General features: G+C 44.2%; 1 protein-coding gene across 1 annotated transcript in view; it reads right to left on the minus strand.

The window, feature by feature from the left end:
- Positions 1-23,379, minus strand: part of RETSAT (retinol saturase) — a 37,242-nt gene extending 13,863 nt beyond the window's left edge. The window contains exons 1-8 of the mRNA XM_073588609.1: positions 23,161-23,379; positions 13,626-13,808; positions 12,952-13,193; positions 10,961-11,162; positions 8,364-8,561; positions 7,207-7,329; positions 4,985-5,123; positions 1,184-1,293 (exon numbers count right to left, since the gene is read on the minus strand). Of these exons, the coding sequence (XP_073444710.1) occupies positions 1,184-1,293; positions 4,985-5,123; positions 7,207-7,329; positions 8,364-8,561; positions 10,961-11,162; positions 12,952-13,193; positions 13,626-13,808; positions 23,161-23,317 (1,354 nt within the window). The 5' untranslated portion in view covers positions 23,318-23,379. The remainder of the gene's footprint in view (positions 1-1,183; positions 1,294-4,984; positions 5,124-7,206; positions 7,330-8,363; positions 8,562-10,960; positions 11,163-12,951; positions 13,194-13,625; positions 13,809-23,160) is intronic.
- Positions 23,380-26,250: the final 2,871 nt, after the last annotated feature.

Genomic DNA, 26,250 nt, shown 5'->3' on the forward strand with positions numbered 1-26,250 from the left:
GACACGGTGTCCACCGTTTGTCCTGTTCTTTATTAAATCACAATCTTTGCATTGGATTCTATTCGTGCGTGCCAATTTAATTTATAGAAGGTTACGGTTGGGATCCTACTTGTGCACCACTATTACAGAGTTGTGCCAACGGTTTTGCTTACTCAAAATAATTAGAGACCAGGGATGAACAAACCTGAACTGTAAAGTTCGGGGTTTATAAAGGACACCTAGTGTCCAGTACCGAACTCTGAACACAGACTTTTTCCAGTAAGTCCATTTTACTGTTCGGGTTTAGTGTCAAATAAAGTCTGTTGAAAGACTGCAGTGCAGCCAATCAGCAGGCTTTTAGGCTGTGGGCATTTCAAGAGTCATCACAGCCAAGCCAAGTATTAGCATTGCTGTGATTGGCCGGCGCAACACGTGACCCGGCCTGTATAAATGCTGTATCACGGGTGGCGCCGCCGCCATTGTGCTCTGACTAGTGTAGGTACAGTGTAAAATAAGTTACATGAGGACGATCCTATTTTAATAACCAGCCAAGGGAAAACAGACAGCTGTGAGCTGGTCTTATTATGCTGGGAAAGGAAATATCCATGGACCTTCTCAGCCTATTTATATCAACCCGCAGGTGTCTACTTTGCCTTTGCTGGATATTGGCCCCTTCCCAGCATAATAAGATCAGCCCTCAGCCGCCCCAGACATTGTGCATCCATTAGATGTGTCAATTCTGGCGCTTAGCCTCGGGCTCTTCCTTATTGTCCTGGTGCTGTGGCAATCAGGGTAATAGTTTTTGGGGTTGATGTAAGCCCAGGGTTTAGTAATGGAGAGGCACCTATCAAATACCTCAGTTACTAACCCACCAGGTTCATACAAAAAAAGAAAAAAAAGACTCCTGACAGGCAAACACTTTATAAAATACAAACCCCATATCACCTACATACGAACCTATAAATCCCAGACCAAAGAAGTGACTACAGGCTTCTTAAATAAGTTCAAAGCCCAGACCAGACCCCTTAAATTTCTGTACAATAAGGGCTAGGACAGAAATGTGTGCAGAGAGTGACGATAAGTTGCCGCATGTTGCAGTAATAATTGGGGACCATCTCCTAGACCTCATGTATGGGGTGAATTTATTGTAGAAGACAAATATACAGATAATACATTAATCTCATAAGCCTCTCTAGGAACCTACCTGGACAGCGCTCCTCGTGGGTTGGGTCTTTAGCAGACGGGGAGGAGACATATAACATTGGAAGGTGCTGTGGAGCATCATCAACAGAAGCAGAAGAGTATTTTTTCTCTCTGTGCAGGAATTGAATATATTTCATGAATTAGGACAAGTAGACACAAAGAGCGCGATAATAATCTGCAGTACCACTAGGTATGTAGGATAGATCATACATTTATGATTAGTATTGGTCCAACCAATGGGGCTGGCACTGATCACAAGAAATGGAGTCCGTGTTTTCTGTGTGAATGAAGATTTAGCGAGTGCTTGTCCACATATGAGCACTACTACCTCATTCGTACAGGACTTAGCACTTCTGGGATTGATGAGGGTCGCAGTCATTGGATTGCTGATTGTGGGGGGGTCCAAGTAACTGGGACCAAAACTAGTTGTGAAAAATCGAGAACTTTTCTCTCTGTTCCAAAGCGAAGTGGCTGGTTGGACGCTCGATTCATTCTCTAAGAGGCTGCCGCGAAAAGCCAAAGGCAGTGCTCGATAGCCCCATATGAAATAAATGGAGTTGTAGGTGAGCATGCGCACTGCCTTTCTTTTACCGATCGTCTGTGGATAGGTGAGAACTTGTATTTAGTCAGTCAGCAATAGTGCAAGTTCCACCACTTAAAAAGATGAGAGGTGTCTGTAATTTACATCATAGGTAGACCTCAACTATGGGAGACAAACTGCGAAAAAAAAATCCAGAAAATCACATTGTCTGTTTTTTTTTCATTTTATTTGCATATTATGGTGGAAAATAAGTATTTGGTCAGAAACAAGCAATCAAGATTTCTGGCTCTCACAGACCTGTAACTTCTTCTTTAAGAGTCTCCTCTTTCCTCCACTCATTACCTGTAGTAATGGCACCTGTTTAAACTTGTTATCAGTATAAAAAGACACCTGTGCACACCCTCAAACAGTCTGACTCCAAACTCAACTATGGTGAAGACCAAAGAGCTGTCAAAGGACACCAGAAACAAAATAGTAGCCCTGCACCAGGCTGGGAAGACTGAATCTGCAATAGCCAACCAGCTTGGAGTGAAGAAATCAACTGTGGGAGCAATAATTAGAAAATGGAAGACATAAAAGACCACTGATAATCTCCCTCGATCTGGTGCTCCACGCAAAATCCCACCCCGTGGGGTCAGAATGATCACAAGAACGGTGAGCAAAAATCCCAGAACCACGCGGGGGGACCTAGTGAATGAACTGCAGAGAGCTGGGACCAATGTAACAAGGCCTACCATAAGTAACACACTACGCCACCATGGACTCAGATCCTGCAGTGCCAGACGTGTCCCACTGCTTAAGCCTGTACATGTCCGGGCCCGTCTGAAGTTTGCTAGAGAGCATTTGGATGATCCAGAGGAGTTTTGGGAGAATGTCCTATGGTCTGATGAAACCAAACTGGAACTGTTTCGTAGAAACACAACTTGTCGTGTTTGGAGGAAAAAGAATACTGAGTTGCATCCATCAAACACCATACCTACTGTAAAGCATGGTGGTGGAAACATCATGCTTTGGGGCTGTTTCTCTGCAAAGGGGCCAGGACGACTGATCCGGGTACATGAAAGAATGAATGGGGCCATGTATCGTGAGATTTTGAGTGCAAACCTCCTTCCATCAGCAAGGGCATTGAAGATGAAACGTGGCTGGGTCTTTCAACATGACAATGATCCAAAGCACACCGCCAGGGCAACGAAGCAGTGGCTTCGTAAGAAGCATTTCAAGGTCCTGGAGTGGCCTAGCCAGTCTCCAGATCTCAACCCTATAGAAAACCTTTGGAGGGAGTTGAAAGTCCGTGTTGCCAAGCGAAAAGCCAAAAACATCACTGCTCTAGAGGAGATCTGCATGGAGGAATGGGCCAACATACCAACAACAGTGTGTGGCAACCTTGTGAAGACTTACAGAAAATGTTTGACCTCTGTCATTGCCAACAAAGGATATATCACAAAGTATTGAGATGAAATTTTGTTTCTGACCAAATACTTATTTTCCACCATAATATGCAAATAAAATGAAAAAAAAAAAAACAGACAATGTGATTTTCTGGATTTTTTTTTCTCAGTTTGTCTCCCATAGTTGAGGTCTACCTATGATGTAAATTACAGACGCCTCTCATCTTTTTAAGTGGTGGAACTTGCACTATTTCTGACTGACTAAATACTTTTTTTCCCCACTGTATATCTACTGGTAATTAGATTTAATATCTAATTTAATAGGATTAGCATTGGGTGATATTACACAAACTGATGGATGAGATGTGATGGAATATACAAGATGACAAGCGGAGTTTATAAGATCTATGAACCCAAAGGCAATGACTGTGAGGAGCAAATGAAACTAGCGGTCAGCGATGAATAAAGCTGTCAGGACAAATGTTATGGTTCTCCACAGTGTAAAAACAAATCTAATATACCAATTATATCCGGGAGAACCTGACAACTACGGAAAAAGGATAAGAGTAAATTGGTGGTGACCACAATTAAGTAATAAAAGTTATCATGTAAATGGCTGCATCATAACATCTACTCAACCATAGTATATGAGAGCCCCTACGTTCTGATACACAGGAATCATATGCTGTATATTAATAACGAAAAAGTGTTTGCAAAGAGCGAACCCTGTTCCTGAGCATGGTGGTCCCACAAGTCCATTTGCATGTGTGACCACCGCTCTATTGACTTTTATTGGACTGATGTTGATGCAAGCCTTACCTTAATTACCGCTCCGTTCATTATCTGTGGGACTGATTGAAATAGCTCTAACAGTCTCATAGAAAATGAACATACAGTTCATGTATACGTAGGGAAAAAACTGATCTGCAGCAGTGCTGGGAAGAGCTGGCCAGGATCGGCGTTGGACTAGTCTCATCTCTTATGGTCCCCACCCAGAACTGTAAAGAATATTTTCTCTCAAATGCAAGAGCTTTTCAGAAAAAAATATTATACTTGGTTGCAATCGAACAGCCAGGCTCGGATTCATGCTGCCTGTGGTTTGTGCAGCATGAATCAGAGGAAAGGTTCCCTTTAAAGAGGGGTTTTTCCACAATGGGCATTTATCCGCTAGATGAAAAATGACTGATCACTCAACGGATTACTACATGTCATCAGCCTCAATTCTCGGAATAAGGGCAGAGACACACTGCCGTATTTCTCGTGCGCGAATCGCATGGTAAACCTCGTACTGGCTGTTGGCGCTCCTGACCTAAGCGTGACAGCTGCATAGTAATCCATCACGCTATCTTGCTCTGGTCAGGAGAGGTGCTGGGCCAGTCCGTGCAGTGTGATGCGATTCTCACACGAGTTATACGGCAGTCTGACTCTGCCCTATCCCACAGACATTGAATGGAACGGCAGCCTGAACACTCAGCCGTCACTCCTTTCATACGCCTCCTCAGTGAGATTTTGCAATGAGGTAGAACAGAAGACTTGAGACCTCCGTCCTAGTGATTATTGAAGAGTCCAAAAATGGAGATCCCAGCGATGAGACATTTAGCCTCTCTAAAGATTAAAGGGTGGGAAAAACATTACTATTTCACTGTGTCAAACTCTTGGGGATGAACTACAGAGGAACAGTCATTTTCTGGAGGTACTCCCTGACCACAGATGTTCTACCCCATTCCATCCAAGAATGCGTTAAAATGGCCAGCAATGCCCTTTTTCGTGAAAATTCTCATGTTCCTCACCCCTATTTGAGGGACAGCTGACATGTACAGTATGCCTCATATTTGCCCCATGGTATACAGAGATAATCCGGGCTGGTACATACATTTTCTGCAGGTCGTTGCCTGGAATGTAAATGTAGTTTGCGGCAGGAAGTTTGAGTTCTTCTTTTGAGCCTTTTATGCCAACGAAGAGGCTGAAGCCCCCCGCTCCGTGTCGCAGCATGCCCAGGTGAGACTGGATCTCTGGAGGGAGAATACAGGGTTCAGGATTAATTACTATGCGCACATATGGAAGCGAGAAAGTGAATACAGGGGATTATTCTATATCATACATGATCCACACATACGGGACAGATGTGCTGCTGTAATCCTGATATGTACTGGAAGAATGCAAGATCATGGAGACCGATCTGCTGGACTTTGGCTTCCCCCATCTGATATACTGTATAGAAAGTTCTGCTGGTAAACAGTGATGAGGGATGTTTGCTTCAGTAACTTTCACCGATGCTGCCAAGGAGAAGTTAAACATTTCCCCAGATGCAGCGCCAATATTCCTGTGTCGGAATATATTAACTCTGTATTTTAGCCTTTTAAAACTATGTGCTGAAGCCTTTCAACTCTGCTTTTTAGCATCTTTTTAGACTATGTTCACACAGTGACTATTTGCAGCAGATTTTTCTGCAGAAAAAAAAAAAGTGATGGCAGGAAAACGCTTTTAAGGCTAGTTTCACACTAGCGTTTTTGAGAGCAGCGACGGCCTGCGCACGGCCGCCGCTAAGCCCCGCCCCTGCCGCGCCTCCGCTGGTAGCTCCGCCTACCGGCGCATGACGCTGCATGTGCCCTGCGTCCCCTATCTTTATCATTGGGGGCACAGGCCGTGCGCAGTATGCATTTGGCGGCGCATGCGTCCTTTTGACGGTGCGCCGACCTGCGCCAAACGCAACCTGCTGCAGTTTGGTTGCGCCGGCGCACCGTCAAAAAGGCGCATGCGCCGCCAAACGCATATTGCGCACGGCCTGCGCCCCCAGTGATAAAGATACGGGACGCAGGGCGCATGCAGCGTCATGCGCCGGTAGGCGGAGCTACCGGCGGAGGCGCGGCGGGGCTTAGCGGCGGCCGTGCGCATGCCGTCGCTGCGCTCAAAAACGCTAGTGTGAAACTAGCCTTACTTGCTTTTTTTTCCCTATCCATTTGAAAGGGTTAAAAAAAATGCTGCAAAAAATCTTAAAGAATTCACATGATGCAGATTAGAAAAAAAAAGTGCTCTGATGGTTCAAATCTGCAAGGAAAAAAAAAAACACTATGAAAAAATTGAGCATGTGCATGGGATTTCAGAACTCTCATTCATTTTCCTGGTATTGAAAAACGCTGCATCTTTTTCTGTAGCAAAAATGCACAGAAAAGAAACACTATAAAAACTCAAATTGTGAATAAGCCCTTCCTTATTCTGTGTTTCTCTACTTGCTTATGAATCCATCCAACTTGGCTGACCTGTGAAAAGTAGTTCTCAGACTTTTTTAATTTCCAGGGGAGAGTATTCTGCTCTGTGTCGTGCAGAAAGTACTTTGAATGGTCTCTGCGTTTCCAACAAACTTTGCAAAAAGCAACAGCACACGCAAAGAGGAGAAACTTTGTAATAAATCTTATTAAAGAAGTTTGTGTACCTCTCAGCTTATAAGCCATTGGTTCCCACTCATCGTTCACTGTGAAATACTAAAATCATTCCTTCTCAAGATAAGACAGACACCTTCCTGCCTATAAGGGAAAGAGGAGCTGAGACAAGCATGTGCGCTGCCGCTTTCTAGCAAGTGTTTCTCTCACCTTGGAGCTGGATTTGCAGCTACACTGCTCAACATTGTTGTACAATGTCCTCCTTGTAGTTGCTACTTCTGAACATGTGCTACACAGAGAGAAAGAATCCTTCAGCTGGCCTCATCTAGCTCAGATACCACTGAAAACTAGAGAGTGTCTGTAGAAAGGAAAACTGTAGTATCCAGTTCATATAATGTCCAGAAATAGTGTTATTGCTCATGTACGTACAAAAGATGGCTTATTCTGAAAGGTCACGAAACCCAATAAGTCATTTTCTGATAAATTACCTTATAAAAAAATCCCTTGCTCTTTTTGCGCTTGTTACATTCCTGGTTTTGGACTTCAAATACTGATGGAGAAGATTGACATGTGAATGTGGCCTAACTAATATGGTCTCTGGCTGCAGCAGAAGCCTCTCCCCACTCTTGTCTCAGTGATGCCCTTTGTCATTATTTTTGTGTTCGTTTACCAAGAGTTTTTTTAACAATAAAAAGAAAATAGTGCTTCCACTTACCTGGCATTGATTTAACCTCAGGAGGCAGAAGCTTCTCATATGTGTTAAAGATCCCGGCATCGGTAATTATAATTGGAGCAAAAATATTCATGGGGTCCATGCCCTTTCCTCTGACGACAACACCTACAGGAACACCAAAAAGAAGTAAATTATTGACAATTCCTCTGACGGAAGCAAAGATATTACTACGATTTAAATTACATTATTATTGCTTGGGATTTAGGAGCAAGACAAAGACTTATGATAGCTATATGACAGCCATCATGGCTGCCATTGCACTTCTCAGAGGATTGCCATCCAGCTTTACAGTCTAGAATGGTTGGGTGATAACTCTGTAAAGGTTGCCATATTTCCGTATATTGGGGTTTTAAAAGGGAATGCTTTTATTAGAAAATGACCAATATGTTTTCATCAGATTTTTTAGTTCATTTTTTTTTCCCATATAATAATTAAAAATGTAAAATTAAAAATTTCTCATTATTGAAAATAAAAATGAGAAATATTGCAATTTTTACACCTTGGATTTTGTAGGCTCAAACATCCTGTTTCAGGAAATGCACATGTGCATTGTCCACAATGAACAGGCTCCTACGCTATATTTTAAATTGAAGAATCTAATGAGAAGAACGAAAACGAAAAGAAAACTGCTGAAAACTCCTCATGAAATAACAGCAAGTACGAGTTTAAAAAAGCCCCAGTTGTCAGTGAGAAAACAGTAAGATTATGATTTTTAACAAAGATCACGATATAAAAAAAAAAAAATCATAAAAAGCCTGCCAAAAAAATTAGATTATATATATATATAAAGACGTGTAACACAAAAACCTGATTTAAACAATAGGTCATTTTCTGACGACATTCCATTTAAGGCTCAAAAAGATTTGAGAAACTAATAAATGAGGTTCCCTCTCACAAATCAGATGCTAAGTGTCCATTTAGACCACAGGTAATACTAACATTTTGGGTCTTGAATTTCAGTGTTCTTTGAACTGACCACGTGGCAGGGATGGGTCCATAGATGCTCATGGGCCGGGATAGCAGTGTATAACTTTTTATTTCTTTAGAAGTATGTTGGGATGCAGGGGCGCACAGAATGCAACGTTAAGGTCTATGTACACAGTGCATGATGCTTCTCGGGACGGATGGCCTGTACTCACCACAAGCTCTCTTATCACTGTTCACCAGGATTTGCTCTACAGTTGCTCTGGACAGAACAGCTCCTCCAGCTTTTGCAATCGTGGGCGCAAGGTGGTAGGTGATTTCACTGGCACCACCGGTGGGATACCAGGCTCCATTCATGAAATGATCGATCAGTATGGCATGTAGAGAAAAGCTGGCCTTGTCTGGGAACACGCCTGAGGAGGCAGAAGAGGCACCATTTCTTATTCCCTCATGCATATGACTAACATTAGAGGCTAAACAGATACTAAAAAGAATAAAACCTCCTCAACTAAGAACCCCAAATAAGAATGTCATTGTTCCGGGAGATAATAGAGTCTGACAGTTCAAGATCTACACCCAAACTTACGCCAAACCAGATTACAATGCTCCACTGGGTACCGGCCGCACCTTTCAGGGAACTTCCAAAGAAACTAAAAAATATCAAGCCCTTGAGACGTTCTCTTCCGTTAGATGAAATAGGGATTTGGTATAAGAGAAGATTACAGAGAATCAGTCTTGTTACAGGCCACAATTAAGAAAAATAATGGCCACATTTTTAACAAAGCCTTTCAATGAGGCCCACTGGATATGGAGTACTCGGGTGCGGCCAGCAAACTAATGTATGTGAGGGACGCCAAACAAAGCTACTGAAGGCAAATGATGATGGAAGTGGGATCATGGACGTTAATATTCTAGATCCTTTGTGCATGTGGGGGATGAACCACAGAGAGCAGGGTCTTCCGACCGCTTAAGGATATGTGCACACAAAGTCTTTTTCAGTCTGATTCCGCCTGCGTTTTCATAAAGCGTCTTCCTATAGCCAAACAATGCAGGTACCCTGGCATCTAAAAAGGTGCCATGGGCACATACCCCAATGCCGGTTTCACACATTGGCCTCATACTCACTGGCGATTAAAAAAACGGTCCGATTTCTGGACTGGAAAAAAGGGTGGAGTGTTATCCCAGTGTCATGTGATTTCTATGCGTTTTTTTATTTTTCCATCCGTTTTTCATCTGTTTTTTTTTCCCAGCCACTCTTTTTCTACAGTCATTTACAGTACCATTTACAGTGTTCTATACCACAGAATGGTGATGTAATCCGTTGAAAACAGACGGAAAACAGATGGTCCGTTTTTTTAAATCGCACCCATTGACTTCTATTGACCAAAATCGCTGCAAATTGCAGCATGCTGCGATTTTTTTCTCAGACCGATTTTGGCTGAGAAAAAAAAAAAAAATCGCAAGTGAGATGTCACCCATTCACTAACATGGGTCAGAGTGCAATCCGATTAAAAATTGGATTGCAATCGTCCGATTTTATCGCCAGTGAGTATGAGGCCATTGGTACGGATCGGCCGCAGGTCTCCTGTACTGGACTCGACAGCTTCACAAGCACATACGGGTCAATAAACTCACAGTCAATCCATGCATCACGTAAACCCACGCCCCATATCAGTGTCTGCTGGTGACATGAGATTTCTAGGAATCCCATCCGCTATGCTGTCACAGCTGGCCGCTGCGGTTTTGACGCTATATAAATACGTAGAGTCAACACCGCAGCAAATCCTGATCGTGGGTAGGTACCCTAAGCGGAGCAAATCCTGATCGTGGGCACGTACCCTAAGCGGAGCAAATCCTGATCGTGGGCACGTACCCCAAGCGGAGAAAATCCTGATCGTGGGCACGTACCGTAAGCGGAGCAAATCCTGATCGTGGGCACGTACCCTAAGCGGAGCAAATCCTGATCGTGGGCACGTACCCTAAGCGGAGCAAATCCTGATCGTGGGCACGTACCCTAAGCAGAGCAAATCCTGATCGTGGGCACGTACCCTAAGCGGAGCAAATCCTGATCGTGGGCACGTACCCTAAGCGGAGCAAATCCTGATCGTGGGCACGTACCCTAAGCGGAGCAAATCCTGATCGTGGGCACGTACCCTAAGCGGAGAAAATCCTGATCGTGGGCACGTACCCTAAGCGGAGAAAATCCTGATCGTGGGCACGTACCCTAAGCGGAGCAAATCCTGATCGTGGGCACGTACCCTAAGCGGAGCAAATCCTGATCGTGGGCACGTACCCTAAGCGGAGAGGTTCTGTAGTGAAATGTTATGGGATTCTGTAATGTACAGTTGCCGCTGTACCTGTATATCCTCAGCTCCACTGTGTAATTACAGGAGAAAATGCTGTAATTATTTACACTGCACTTTCGGCTTATCTGCCATTTGCCAAATGAACACACCCTTACCATTATCAGCAAATTCTCACAATGTCACCATTCATATCCCATGAATGCAGCTCATACATTGTATGTGCTCTTGTCCATGAGCCGCTTCTAGTACTGCAGCTCAGCACCTGTCTCTTAAATAAAGCCGACATGCAATACCAGTCACAGCCTGGGGACAAGGGTGTCGCTGTTACTAAGAATAATACAACAGACATGTTTTGCTGAACTGGACAACATCTGTATAGATCTTTTGGTTTCTACCACAGTGACATATGTTAATATTCAACTACTTTCGTCATTCTGTATATTACGTATGTGAATGTTAAGAAGCCTGAATATTTCTTTTAAGTACATAGATTTCTGGGCACTTACCATAGGTCCCAAATATGTAGCTTAGTACAGTCTGTAACTCCTTGTTCTTGGTGAATTCGCTGACAACTTCGGTCACACTGCGTGAAGTGTAGCGGAAAAACGGGGAGAGCCATTTCAACAGGCCGGTGCTACACAAGAATCGGGAGATCGGCAAAGGGAGCACCTTAATGATGGCCATGTCTGAGACCCGACCAGCCACTTTCTAGAAGGTACAGATGACAATTAGATTCAGCCAACACTTAAATCCACCAAAGTGTTGGCTGAACAAACCAAATATTTTATGACAGCTAAAATGGGTTGTGTATGATCAAGAGAATATGGCCCAATGGTGAAGAATGTAACATAAGAAAATAATTAGTTAAAGGACCTCTGTAGCCTCAGCGCATCTAATCCGTGCTGGTAAAAATCCAAAAAGGGAAGCTCAAAACATAAAAATGGTAGAAAATTTTATTAGATACAATCTAAAAATATAGATACAAAATCATTCAGAACATGGCAGAGAGTGCTCCATGCAATCAAGAAAGGACGCATAAACGGCATATGCACAAAAGGGGGCACTGGTAAATTACACACTATATTTTCCAACCCTATATACACATATATAAGAAAATCCAAGTGAATAGAAATGTAATAAGCTGAGTTGAATATGCGTCAATTCATATCCATGAACCGCAGTATACTATGTAAAGGGCATCATGCTAAATGGATTACAGTTCTTGGTTTATAACAAAGTGCATAGTGCTATAAAGGTCCCAAAATACAAGATTTATCCCAAGTACCACACATGTCAGGCTGAGTTGCTAATAAGGTGCACATAAGGGGATAAAGTGCATGTAGTAGGAATACAAATAGTAAACTAGCCAAAGGCTTAGATGAAAAATCCAAGATATATTCCTGTAAACTTGATGGCATGGAGGAGAAAAACCCCGACGCGCGTTTCGCTAGATCGCTTCTTTCAACATCCGTGCTGGTGTTTGATTGCTTGGCTGCTGGACATATGTGACTACTGCATCCAATCCCGGCCATTGACCGGAGGGGTAGTACCGCAATGGCAGCACTCTAAGTGAAGCTACCTTTATTCACTTGCCCAATATTGGCCCAATTTCTCTTTTAATAATAGACATCCCCAGTAAGGCCATTCATTTGCAAAAGAAAGTACACCTTTAAATACCATTTAATTTTTTTCATTTAAAGGGGTTGTCCAACTTACCAAAAAAAAAAAGTTTGACATTGCAGTGAATGTTATTGCAAATCAGCAGTCAGGTGACTGGTGAATTGGTGTGCCACGGATGATCCTCCCGTTCCAGTTAACAAACCACTGCAGCCAATCACAGGCCTCGTTGTACAATATAACTATATGAAATAAAGGGGCACCATCAGTTCCAATGCCAGTGGAGATCTTTGTGCCACAATTTGTGCCAGAATGAGGGCGGTTGGGCAAATTATTAGAACTTTTTTACTTAACATACCACTTTTTACAAGTCAGAAAGCACCTTTAAAACAGGGTAAGAATAAGAGCACTGTTTTTATTTACGGTATTTATTTAATACAGAGATTGAAATTCCTTTTCATTTAGAAGATCACTTTCTGGCTTTCTGTTGAAAGTAAAGGGGTTGTCCACTATTAGGAAAATATGGGTGCTTCTTTTCGAAACAGTGACACTCCTATTCATAGGTTGTGAATGTTATTGCAGCTTAGCTTTCTCACTTCATAGGGCTGAGTTGTAATAATTGACAACCCATGGTCAAAAATGTTGTTAATTCAGAAAAAAAAAACAGCCATTTTTTTTCAATTTTTAGGGGTTGTCCAACATCCTGGAGAAACCCTAAAAATAATAATCCAATATGAAGTATGTATATGGATATAATGGAGGTGTGGGCTGCTTTGGATCCCTTCTAGGAGTGCTGTTGGCTTCCTCTCCGGAGGACCTAGCTTTGTGTAGCTTACTAAGACAATCTGTGATATGAGGCCTCATACCGCACTCTACTAACCTTGACCAGACGCAAAAAATCATCAATGGCCTTCTCCTCTCCTGGAAATGCCTTTTTCAGTTCGTCACCATAGGCTTTTCTCCCAGATTTAATATTGTAACGACGGCCATTGTTTGGATCCCCCAGGACCACCACATCGAAAGGATTGTCCATTAAAGACCACTGAAGCTGACCATCTGTCAACTGGTCGATCAAAATCCGAGATGGAGATTTCTCATTCAGCTGCCCAATGTAATGAATTCCTGAGAGTGAATGTAAAGGATATTGTTAAAGGGGTTATCCAGTGAGAACTTGCTAATTGTTGTAGGTCCAACTGCTGAAATCCGTACCGATCAGCAAAACGGAGAAGGTTTATCTCTGATGTTGCACCTTTCTCCTTGTTACAAAATAGAGATAGAGTGGCAGGTTGGCTTCCCGACTGCTGCTCCATTCATTCTCTGTTGGGCTGCCGAAAAAAAAAAAAAACAAGGGCAGAGCTCAGCAGCCCCATAGGGAATGAATGGAGTGGAGGTGCCACTCCATTACAACCTGGATAAAAATCCCCCATTCTTCTGATCGGGGTCGGTCCTAGTGGTCAGGCCTTCACTGATCAACAACTTATCACCTATCTTGTGGATAACTATATTTGATGAAGCATATTAAGTATTGGTATGTCTCCATTATATCATACTCACCCACATCAAACTCATAACCCTTCTCATTGAAAGTATGGCAGCAGCCACCCAATTTTCCCAGTTGCTCCAGGACCAGTACCCGTTTTCCAGCCCTGGAGAGCAGCGCAGCAACTCCTTGTCCTCCGATTCCACTACCAATAACTATGGCATCCAGTTTATCCGGGACTTTTTCAGGAGAGAAAACTATAAAAAAAACAAAACAAAAATCAGAGACTGTAGTAAGGGAATGAGAATGCTGCATATCATCAAAATAATAGAGTGACTGGTGAGATGGAGAACTTTTGGAAGAGAATTTCCCTGTGACCACTTCCATCAAAGTTAAAACCACCATCGCTTTATTTTTATTGCATTGATTACTTAGTGAAAAACGACCTGATCGTAGGAAGTGTATAAGAGTATGGAAATGCTGAACTTATAAACAAAATAAATAAATTATATATATCTAATATATAAAGCTCAAGTGTGTGTATGTACAGTTGTGGCCAAAAGTATTGACACCCCTGCAATTCTGTCAGATAATACTCAGAGGTATTGGGCTGACTCCGAACTTACCCGTGGCCCAAGTGATGAACACACAGTAGTTGCCAGCAATGGTCAGTCTTTACCGCAAGTAGGATGTAAAGAGATTACTATTAAAGTGGGTAGAGTAGAGTTAAAATCTCAAGTTCTGATAGTTGTAGACATTGATCGACGAGAATGTAACCCAATGATGACTCTAGGTACTAATGTGATTGAAAATTGTCTTTCCGAGGTTATTGTTTTGCTGCAACAGGTAGCCGAGACTGCTGGTTCCAGTGAACAACGAGTCCTGCAGAAGGAGATCAAGGCCCTGATGCAAAGACAGCAGGTAGAACTCTCTGGTGGAGAAATTGTCAGTGTCAGAGTGAGTGATGCTTTCCCCATTGCGATACCCCCAGATGTGAAATGTTGATTTGGTGTCGGGCAGCCATCAACCTCAAAGGAAAGGATTACCAAGCATTGGTGGAGCCAGTGTACTCTGATAGCCGGCCCACTGTCCTGACCGCCAGTGGGGTAGTTGATGTCCGCAAAGGGAGAGTACCTGTACGTCTCTTGAATTGTGGGGAGGAGGAAGCCACAATACCTCGGTATGCCACAGTTGCTAAGCTGCTTACTGTCAGTAACAATGCAATACAGGCAGCAGAGCCCTTGGTCTCATCCAACTAGGCAGGGGACAATGGCTCTGTGAAGCAGCTGGAGGAGTGGTGTCAGCAGCTGCAGGTGGGAACTGACTCCACCCCTTCATACCAGAAAAATGGGGTTTACAGGGTGACCCAGGAATATGAGCGGGTATTCAGTAAACACCTTCTAGACTTTGGGAAGGCAAAAGCGGTTCAACACCATATCCCCACTGGAGATCATCCACCCATTAAAGAAAGGTACCGGCCTATACCCCCAACAGAATATCAATGTGCCAAAAGTATGTTGCGGGAAATGAAGGAGGCTGGGGTGACCAAAGACAGTTGTAGCCCCTGGGCAGCTCCAATAGTCTGTGTGAAAAAGAAAGATGGTACCATGAGAATGTGTGTTGATTACAGAAAAATTTACAGCATTACACATAAGGATCCTGTAGCATGTAAGCCCGAAATGGCAGGGTCCTCTCTCCCCTCTGTATCAGTCTGTCATTGTTAGTTTGTTTACTGTAAGTGATATCTGTAATTTGTATGTAACCCCTTCTCATGTACAGCACCATGGAATCAATGTTGCTATATAAATAAATAATAATAATAAGGATGTCTACCCATTACCCAGAATTGAAGAGTCATTAGCTGCACTTAAAACTGCTAACTATTTTTCCACCTTAGATCTCACTAGTGGGTATTGGCAGGTTCCCGTGGCAGAGGCAGACAAGGAGAAAACAGCGTTTACTACACCAATGGGTCTCTGCGAGTTCAAATACATGCCATTCGGGCTCTGCACCGCCCCAGGGACATTTCAATGGCTAATGGAGTGCTGTCTTGGACACAATAACTTTGAGACAGTCCTGTTGTACCTTGATGATGTCATTGTTTTCTCCAAGACTTATGAAGACCATCTGAAGCACCTGGCTGAGGTGTCTGAAGCCTTGTCCAACTTTGGCCTGAAAGTGAAACCATCCAAATTCCACCTCTTGAAGCCCAAGGTACAGTACCTCGGTCATGTAGTGAGTGCAGAAGGTGTGGCACCGGATCCTGACAAAGTCACCGTCATCCAGGACTGGCAGAAGCCCAGCAACCTCCATGAGGTACGTCAATTCCTCGGGTTGGTAGGTTACTACCGAAGGTTCATCAAAGGATTCACTGAGATAGCCACACTTCTTCTGGTGGGCCAGCCCAAGAAAGCCAAGAAGAAGAGTACTACATTTGAATGGAATGAGGAACTGGAGAGGTCCTTCACTAGACTGAAAATGGCTCTCACAGGAGATGAAGTTCTGGCCTACCCAGATTATGACCAACCATTTGTTTTGTATACTGATGCCAGCAACGTGGGACTTGGAGCAGTACTGTCACAGGTACAGAATGGCAAAGAAAGAGGGATCTCCTACGCCAGCAGGAAGCTTCGTCCCACTGAAAGGAACCCTGACAACTACAGTTCCTTCAAACTGGAATTCCTCGCCATAGTCTGGGCGGTGACTGAACGATTCAAGCATTACCTAGCTTCAGCCAAGTTTACCATCTTCACGGACAACAACCCGTTGACTCACTTGGAAACTGCAAAACTAGGTGCACTGGAGCAGCGATGGATGGCCCGGCTGTCTAACTATGAATTCACCATCAAGTACCGAGCAGGGCACAAGAATGCCAATGCTGATGCGCTGTCCAGAATGCCTAATCTGCCAGATGCAGGAGAAGACCCTGAGGCACTCGAAGAAATAGAGGCCAATTCCACCGGCCAATTGCGGCCCAACGAGTGAGAAACAGACGGTCTATCGTGAAAGAGGCCACCCTCAATCCATTGCCTCATCATGACTGGGCAGAAACGCAGGATAGCGACCCACAGTCTACCTGGTAAAGGAGCTACTGTCACAAGCTGACTCACGCCCAGATCCAGCTTCTCCTGAAGAAACCCAGCTGTTGTGGAAGGAGAGAGGCCGGCTGTTCCTCTATGAGGGAAAGCTGTTCCGGAGGAGTATCAATGCCCGCACTCATGAGTTGGTCTGGCGAGTGGTAGTCCCAAAGACAGAGGCATCAATGGTCTTGGAAGCATACCACAATGGAGCTGGACACTTCAGATGGAAGAAGTTGGAGGCCTTGCTCCGGGAGAGATTCTACTGGGCTGGTATGAGGAAGGCTATTGATAATTGGTGCCGTGAGTGCGGACAATGCAACCTGCGCAGAAAGGACTGTAAAAGCCAGCGAGCTCCTTTGCAGCCAATAATAACCAAACAGCCACTCGAGTTGGTAGCCCTGGACCATGTGAAGCTGGTTCCAAGCCGTTCAGGCTACATTTATGCTCTTACCATCGTTGACCACTACTCAAGATTTCTGGTAGTCGTGCCAGTCAAGGATCAAACAGCCAGGACAGCAGCCAGAGCATTCCAACAGCACTTTTGTCGACCACACGGATATCCCGAGCGAGTGCTTACAGATCAAGGTGCAGCCTTTGAGGCGGAAGTGTTCCAGGAATTCTGTAACTTGTACGGTTGCAAGAAGATCAGGACAACACCGTACCATCCACAGACCAATGGCATGTTTGAAAAGATGAATCAGGTGGTGATCAACCTACTGAAGACCTTGACCTTGCCTTTGGAAGAGAGGAATCTGTGGCCAGAGAAGTTGACAGATCTGGTAGACCTCTACAATCACATTCCTGTGAATTCCACAAACTGCACTCCAGCCTACTTAATGAGAGCGAGGCCTGGCAAGCTGCCTATTGATTTGAATATGGGAGTCCTGACACCTGAAGTGACATCACCAGATGCTGACTGGGATACAGAGCGGCAGCAAGAGTACCGTAGAGTACAAGAGTGTGTAGAAAAGAGTCTAGCGCAGGCGAGACAAAAACAAGAAAAGAACTACAATCAACATGCACCTGCAGTTCCCTTGTCACCAGGAGAGCAAGTCCTAAAGAGGAAAAGAAGGATGCATAAATTGGATGACCAATGGGAAGCTGAACCCTACACCATCTTACCATCAAACTTCGACAACACCAAAGTGTGCCTTATCAGTAAGGATGGAGGAGAAACATCATCAGCAGTATCGAGGGATCATCTGAAACTGTGCCCTGACCAGCTAAAGGAAAGGATGGGAGAACAAAACAACCTTCAACCTATAGAAGAAGAAGAAAAGGTCAACACTGTACTCTGAGAATTTCCTGAAAACTGGACAAGAATGGATCAAGCCATCATAGTTCCTGTCCTAATCTTTCCCCAGCCTACTGCAACTGAAGTAGCAGAGACTCAAGACAACTCTGAAAATCAGGAAGTTCAGGCAGCGGATGCCACACCAGCAGTGGAGTCAGAGAATCTTCGCCCTGCAGAGGTGAATCTGTCATGCCCACAGTGAGTCTAAGAGTTCGTAGACGGCTACTACCCAGTTTACCAATGCCAGTGCTACGTAGGTCTGTCTGTAGTACGCAAGGTATACCACCCCTAAGGTTTCGTATCTAAATAAGTTATACAAATGGTAAAATGTAAATATGCAACTGTTCAAGTTATGTGCCTACAGAGACTCTGTAAGAACCCCTTTTGAAGATCTTATTTTGTTTTGATGGGACAATTGGACCACAGGACTATGTGTGGCCAAAACTCTACTTGTACATAGTTACCAATTGCTCAGGAAACGGACCATGGACATTGACGCTTGGACTAATCGTCATCACGACTATTTTTGAGCTTTGGTTTTTGTATTTTTTCACTTTTTGGAAATCTTGTTACATTTGCAATTGTTCATTTGTTAATATGTTTTTGCATGTTTTTCTTCAGTCTGGGAGTACTGAATTGCACTAGGGGGAATGTGGTGCCCCCAGGAGTATGGTCGTCACAGTGGCATTACCTTCCTCCTAGGGAGTGTGATGTCATGCTTGGAAGCAATGAAGGGTCTCTCTGTCAGTTAATCACAACACACAACACAGTTCTCATTCCAGGCCAGCAGAGGGAGCTCTGAACCAAAACTGGGGGAAGAGCTACTCTCTGGGGCCGGGAAGGGAAATTAAGGAGTTCTTGTGAAGAGGGCAACGTGTGTGGATGTGAGGAGAGGAGCTGGAAGATTGAGCAGAGTTTAGAGCTCACTTCTTGCTATAGCGCATGATCTGGAGCCCGGTCTCCAAGGTTGTATGGATACTGATGTTCCTGCAGCAGAAACCGGAGGAATAGGAATCTGTAAATGCTCTATTCCCACATAAGACTCGGAGGCACAACAGCAACGGGTGAGCAAGAAGAAGAAGGCTACAGCTGTCTGCCATACGAGGGAGTTCTAAATGAGAACAAGCAAGTGGAACTTCAGTGTTACACCGTGCTGCAAGTACCTAAGATAAGCGCTAGAAAGGAGACTACACAACCCATCTGATAGAGAGATTCCTAACTTGCTTCCAGGCTGGCCAGCCTCTCTTCCATCTGTAATTCTGGACTGCATTTACCAAGCAAAGTAAAGGTAAAAGAAACTGCACCCTATTGTGTCCTTGCCTTCTTCCTGCAAACTCTCCAGCACTGCTACATCTCTGTGCCAGACACTACACCCTCTTCCTCAACACCTACCCTGGGACTGCAGCCCTACCTGTGGAGGGCTACACCATCATTGCTGCACCACACCATCTGTCCCAGAGGATCTGTCTGCAGCATCGGCTTAACCCCTTTATTGGCGAGCACCACAGGTGGCGTCACGTATCATCCACTCATAAACTTTAACCAGCCACGCTTTACCCCCTTTTTACATGGATGCCCAGGGCCACGGACCAGGTCACCGCTACTGTGACACTTCCCTCTGAGATACCGGCCCTGTACCGAGTACCCCACTGCCCTGGCGGGCGATCCATAAGCCAAAACCAGGAGTGGAACAATCAGAGGAAAAGTATAATAGAAACCCGTCACCACTTCTGTATTTATCACCCACTCCTGGTTATGGCTTACAGATACTGAGGTAAAATACTGACCAGATACTGACCGTGGGAACGTGGCCTGAGAGAACGGTCGCCAGATTTGTCCAGCAGTCCCCTATCAGCAGTCCAAAATGAAATGCCTGATTGCCATTTTCCCCAAAAATCAGTTGTCCAGGCCCCCATAGACACCAGAATGTTCACCAAATCCGCCAACACTGATTGCTTCGGCTGATTATGTGTATTGGGGTCTTTAGGCCGCTTTCACATATCTGACTGTCACAATTTGAGTGAATCTTTTCTTTAATTTTCTCTGCATTGTTGACTGTACAGACAGTTGGGATTATGGCTTAGGCCACGTTCAGTATCTGGTCAGTATTTTACCTCAGTATCTGTAAGTGAAAACCAGGAGTGGGTGATAAACACAGAAGTGGTGACGGGTTTCTTATACTTTTCCTCTGATTGTTCCACTCCTGGTTTTGGCTTACAAATACTGAGGTAAAATACTGACCAAGTACTGAATGTGTGAACATGGCCTGATAGTTCTTGTTTTGGTGATAGAGCGCTCCAAGATCATGATTATCCATCATTATGTAACAATACGTTCATTTATGGTCTGTTGTCGTCTGCAATGAATCTGTGGAGGAAATTTATCAAAACTGATATGATCTACTTGCTTCCATTTTTTTTTTAAAGTCCTGACTGCTTACACTTGTTAGCTGCTCTACATTTCCGGAATTTTGATAACTCTCCCTCATTGTGCAATTTGTAGGCACAAATGTGTTCACCTAGGACTTAAAGGGATATTCTCATCACCAAGATCCTATCCCAATATGTAGTAGGTGATAATAATATTAGCAAACACCTCCAATTAGAAATGTAGTATAGTTCTTCTGATTAGATATGTTGCTTACCCCATGTGCAAGGGATTGCAGTAGCTTAGGTATCCATGGTTACAACTACTAGCAACTAATTAACTAACAGTCATCAAATGAGCGGTGATAACCATGGATACATAAGACTATTTGCTTACATAAGACCAATGTTTGGCCGGGGTCACACTTACGAGTGTGGTGCGAGAAACTCGCAGGAGTCTCTCGCATCAACACCCGGCACTGCCGCCGGCACTCTATTTCTGTGCAGCCGCACACTCCTTTCCAGAGTGTCGGCGGCAGTGCCGGGTATTGATGCAAGAGACTCCTGTGAATTTCTCGCATCACACTCGCAAGTGTGATACCGGCCTAATCCTTTGGGGCTGTGCACATGTACGAAGTTTGCCTAGGACACAGACTGTCCAAGGAAAAAATAAAAGGGAAGAATCGCTGTCTGTCGAGTTTAATAAGATATTTGGACAGCACTTGGCCATGTCCGTAAAGGAGTGCGTGGAAAACATTGGACTGCACTCGGACGACATCTGACTGCAGTAAGATTTCCGCGCACTGATACAATGGAGAAATTTTTACTCTTCATACTCTCCTCAGTGAAGAGAATTGGATCCGACTCTGATCAGCATAACGGTACTGATTCTCTCTATTTAATGTCACTTCTTTTTGTTTTTGTTTTTAGCTCGATTCTAAATGTTCTCACCTTATTCATCATCCGCGCAATTGTACTCCCCCTCCCCACCTCAATTTTATAATAATTATTTATGTATTTTATATAAGCCAGAATTTTTTTGCATCATTTTGTATAAAAAAAAGCGCAACTTTTTACACTAAAAAGTGGCAAAAAATGGTTAAAGCCAAAAATAAAAGAAAATTTTTGACTTTGCACAAAATTTATGAACCAGGTGCACCACTCGCAAATAATGAATCAGGGCCTCTGTGTGTGGTTTTTTTTTTTGTTTTTTAACCTCTAGAAGATTTGCAACTAAGAAACAGTTAATAAAAATTTCCAACGACACAACAGCGATAACTTTCTCCACTGGTGATTTTACATTCCTTGCTGGAAAACTTTCGAGCCACTATTCCTAGGGAGACATATTTTATGTACTAAATCCTTTTCCGGGCATTTATGCAGACAGAGATGATGTTGTGCGGGGACCGAACAATCGTATTAGTAGCGTTTGTAAAACAATCGACCGTCTCGATTGTGGCGCGTTAGCGGTCAGAGATCCGCCTGTTTCAGTGCATCTTTAGGTCATGTTCACACTTGACAGGTTTTCACAGTACCACCAAAGTGAATGAGATTTAAGAAAAAAAAAAAAAAAAAAATCATGCACACACGGTTTATTTCCTATTCTTTTTTGAGCTGCTGGGCTTTTTTTTTTTTTTTTTTTTTTTTTAAATCTGCAGTATGTCAATTTTTTATATGTATTCTAATGAATGGAAAAAAGAAAAAACGGAGGCAAAACCGCATGAATTTTACGCAATGTTTCAGATAAAAAAAAAAACCGCAAAAAAGCCACATGTGAACATACCCTTTAGTTAACACGTGATGCATTCTAGCAGGATTACAAGTGAGATCTGCTGCCCCTTATGTTAGACACAGGAACTGCACACACAGCCCATAATGCACTGGCACAGGAGTCAGATCTCCCTGTCGCATGATTGTGTGATGGTGTAACACAGGGAAGTGCTCATATACTTATATATTCCTGATCTACCATGGTTACAGAAGCAGTACGTGCAGTCTCAGCATTAGCCGGTTTGCATGTGTAGCAGAGCTTTGTTTGTCAGATGTAGCAGAGCTGTGTTTGTCAGATGTAGCAGAGCTGTGTTTGTCAGATGTAGCAGAGCTATGTTTGATTCAATTATACAAGCTTTCTCCCCAGGAAGCACTGTCCGACATACAGGGGCCCATTTGCGCTGTGTTACGAGCAGCCTCGGACGATCACCGACCAGCATCACGTTTGACCTCCTGTTTAAAAAGGCTGACCGCTCCTCTGATGCGCACACAACCATCAGTAATAGATCATTCTGGGCTCATAGGCTGCCCTTCTCAACAGCACAGGTCCTGTTTACACTGGAGGATGCGCTGCCCAGAACGATGATCTTTAGTGCAAACTGAAAGATCATCTCACCCGACGATTGTGTGTTCTGCTCGTTCTTTGGGTGATCGGGTCAGCCTGATTAGAACGAACGATCATTATTAGGAACGATCGTATCCGATAATCGTGCAGTGTAAAAGCGCCGTAAGTCTCTCTAGGGGGTCTCCGAAAGAGGAAACACAGACCGGCATCCGGTGTCGGACTGGGGTGCCAAGGGTCCACCAGGAACATTGACTTTGGGGGGGTCCGCTTTTCACCTGCATGCAAATAGTACACTACCCTATGTACCTACATCTTTATATAATAATAAACTCAATAGTCTGGATAATGAATGAGGAGATGCGGCTTTTTTCTGTACAGAGTGAATTATGCTAAGTACTGCCCATACAGTGGGGTTTGGGGCCCAGATCTGCACAGGGGCCCACCGGGGGATTCTCCTGTTACCCTGTGGGCCAGTCCGAGCCTACCTGCATCACAACACAAAGCCAGAGATGGGTATAGGCTGCGTCGTCTTACCATTCTTTATCACTTTCCTCTTCATTGCCTTATCAAATACGACCGGTCCTGGGGGTCTCCGGGTGTCCACAGCAAATGGGTTCGGACCCCGACTACCCAGCCATGACTTTACCACGATGAAGATGAGGACGACCCCGGCTACAACATAAAGCCACATGTCTGTAACTGTGCGGAAGCTGCAGAATCTGTGGGAAGCTGCCTGCCAGTGTGCTGCTCTTGTACACAGAGAATGGGGCTGGCCCTGACCCTATAACCACCAATCGCACAGTACGGGGCTGGCCCTGACCCTATATCTCCACCTCGCCCACAATCCATGCTGCCATTCATCCAGAGCAAACACATGGGAGAGTTATGCACATACAGTGCCAGCCAGGGCACAGGGGGACGAGGGCCAACTGCGGATCAGACAGTATTACCAAAGTCATTGTATAATATCCGCCTTCTCCCCGCACTGTGAAATCCTGGCACGCTGGGTAGGATTAATAATAATAATAATCTTTATTTTTATATAGCACTAACATATTCCGCAGCACTTTACAGTGAATATTAGTATAATATGCATAATATTATATATTCACTGCAGTCTAATATCACTCCGCAGAATCAGTAGCGAACGATCCCTATTATCATTACCATAATCTGTGTCGCCGACGCTAGCGGTTGCTTATTGTTAGATAGCGTTTGACCTTTAATAGCCGATTGCTAGAATTGATTTTATTTTATAGGGATTGCAAACTTTGGGGTCATTTTAAGCGTGCAATAATAAATCTCCAATATATCACATGATGGATACAGAACGACGTATTGTCCTACTATTCTTACACACAGCATAAAAATGACATTATAAAACCGCCCTAAACATCCGCACCGAAATCCACAATTTGTTACCTGTAAATTTCATTGCTGATTTTGGTGAATTTTTTTTTCTGCCGATTCCGCCTATTGCACAGCAGTGAATCAAATCTAAATAGGAAAATCTGTAGGATTTTAGGGTATGCTGCTGATTTTTAGAATCTTCTACAGTTTTTTTTCACTTTTAGAGAATAAGGTGTGGAAATAAGGGTGCCTTATATTCGCTTGTATTGTTAGGGTATGTGCACACATTGCGGATTCGTGTGCGGATCTTTCCGCGCAGAATCTGCAGAATCCACAGATCAATATGCCTGCATTTTTCCTGTGGATTTCCAGCGGATTTCTAGCGGAATTAGTGCGGATTTCACCTGCGTTTTTGCACCTGCGGATTCCTATAATGGAATAGGTGTAAAAGCGCTGCGTAATCCGCACAAAGAATTGACATGCTGCGGAAAATAAACCGCTGCATTTCCACACGGAATTTTCAGCAGCATGTGCACAGCGGTTTTTGTTTTCCATAGGATAACATGGTGCTGTACACCTCATGGAAAACTGCTGCAGATCCGGAGGGCCAAATGGGATGGGGGGTACTTTATGTGTGGAGGGATTTGGAGTGGGGATGGGGGTTATTTAATGTGTGGGGAGATATGGAATGGGGATGGGGGGTTATTTAATGTGTGGGGGTATTTGGAGTAGGGATGGGGGTACTTTATGTGTGGGGGGGATTTGGAGTGGGGATGGGGGTTTGTGTGGGGGGATTTGGAGTGGGGATGAGGGTACTTTATGTGTGGGGGTATTTGGAGTTGGGATGGGGATTATTTAATGTGTGGGGGATTTGGAGTAGGGATTGGGTGCTTTATGTGTGGGGGGATTTGGAGTGGGGATGGGGGTACTTTATGTGTGGGGGCATTTGGAGTGGGGATGGGGGGTAATTTATGTGTGGAGGGATTTGGCATGGGGATGGGGGTACTTAGTGTGTGTGAGATTTGGCATGAGGATGGGGGGGATTTAATGTGTGTGGGGAGATTTGAGGACACAAAATGAAGAGTATGTATGTATGAAGAAACAGTATGGGGGATGGGTGCAGACACAGTATGGTGAGTGGGAGGATGGGTGCAGACAGTATGGGGAGCGAACGAGTAAATGTATGTGGACACAGTATGAGTAGCGATGGGAAAAATGTATGTGGACACAGTATGGGGAGTGAGGGTGATGGGATGTGTGCAGACACAGTATGGGGAGTCAGGGGTATGTGTGAGCAGGGAGTATAGAGAGAGAGGGGGTAAATATATGAGGAGACAGTATGGTGAGCAGGGGGGATGTTAGAGGAGACAGTATGAGGAGGGAGGTGAATAGTGTGAGGCGACAGTATATTGCACATATTTTTATTCAGGAGCATTATAATGACACTTCTATCTTTAAGGGCGTCGTGTGGAGATTTGCTGCAGAAGACCGGAGAAGATGGAAGTCTGCAGAGATGAGCTGTGGATGAGAAAACTCATCACGGGGTCTGGACAAGAAGGAGAACGACTCCAGCGACAACGTCCTCTATAAGGTACCTGGAAGTAAATATTATTTGTGAAACTGACTTATTCTCATGTTTTATTTATGTTAGGAACATTAAAGGGGTTTGTGATGAGTCTGCAGTCATTCTATGTGACTGTAGACTTCTGAATTCTCACAGTTCTCACTGAACGCTGTTAGGATTCTCTCATGCCAGTAATTTACATACATGTGGTCACATGCTGACTAGACGTGTGGCCTCACTCAATGAAAATGAACGGAGCGAGGCCGGGCACGTCTAGTCGGAATGTGGCCAGAAGTATATAAATCACATGCTTGTGCTGACATGACCGTGTACTCTTGCCACCGGTACAGGAGAATCCTAAAAGTGTGCAGTGCATTCGTTGTGAGAATTCAGAACTCATATGCAATTTTCATACTTAAGGTCCTGTGATGAGCTTCTCTTCCTGCTTCTCTTAGTTTTTCCACTGAACATTGAGAGCATTAGAAAGAGGAGCTCGTCGGTACATGACCAAGTGTGCAAATCGCATGCGTGCTTGGGGGGGGGGGGGGAGAGCGCCGAACCGAATTCTTGCCCTGGGTGCCAGAAAGCCTAGATACATCTCTGGGTACAAGATCTATTTGTGAGAACCATGGATAGCCCTTGTCTGATAAAATCAGTGATGGTGTAGAGGAGAAGACTGGACTGTGGGTGCTGACAAGGCACTGGGTCCG

Source organism: Dendrobates tinctorius, unplaced genomic scaffold, assembly GCF_039654945.1.
Source record: "Dendrobates tinctorius isolate UK_male_01 unplaced genomic scaffold, ASM3965494v1 ptg000104l, whole genome shotgun sequence".
NCBI lineage: Eukaryota > Metazoa > Chordata > Amphibia > Anura > Dendrobatidae > Dendrobates > Dendrobates tinctorius.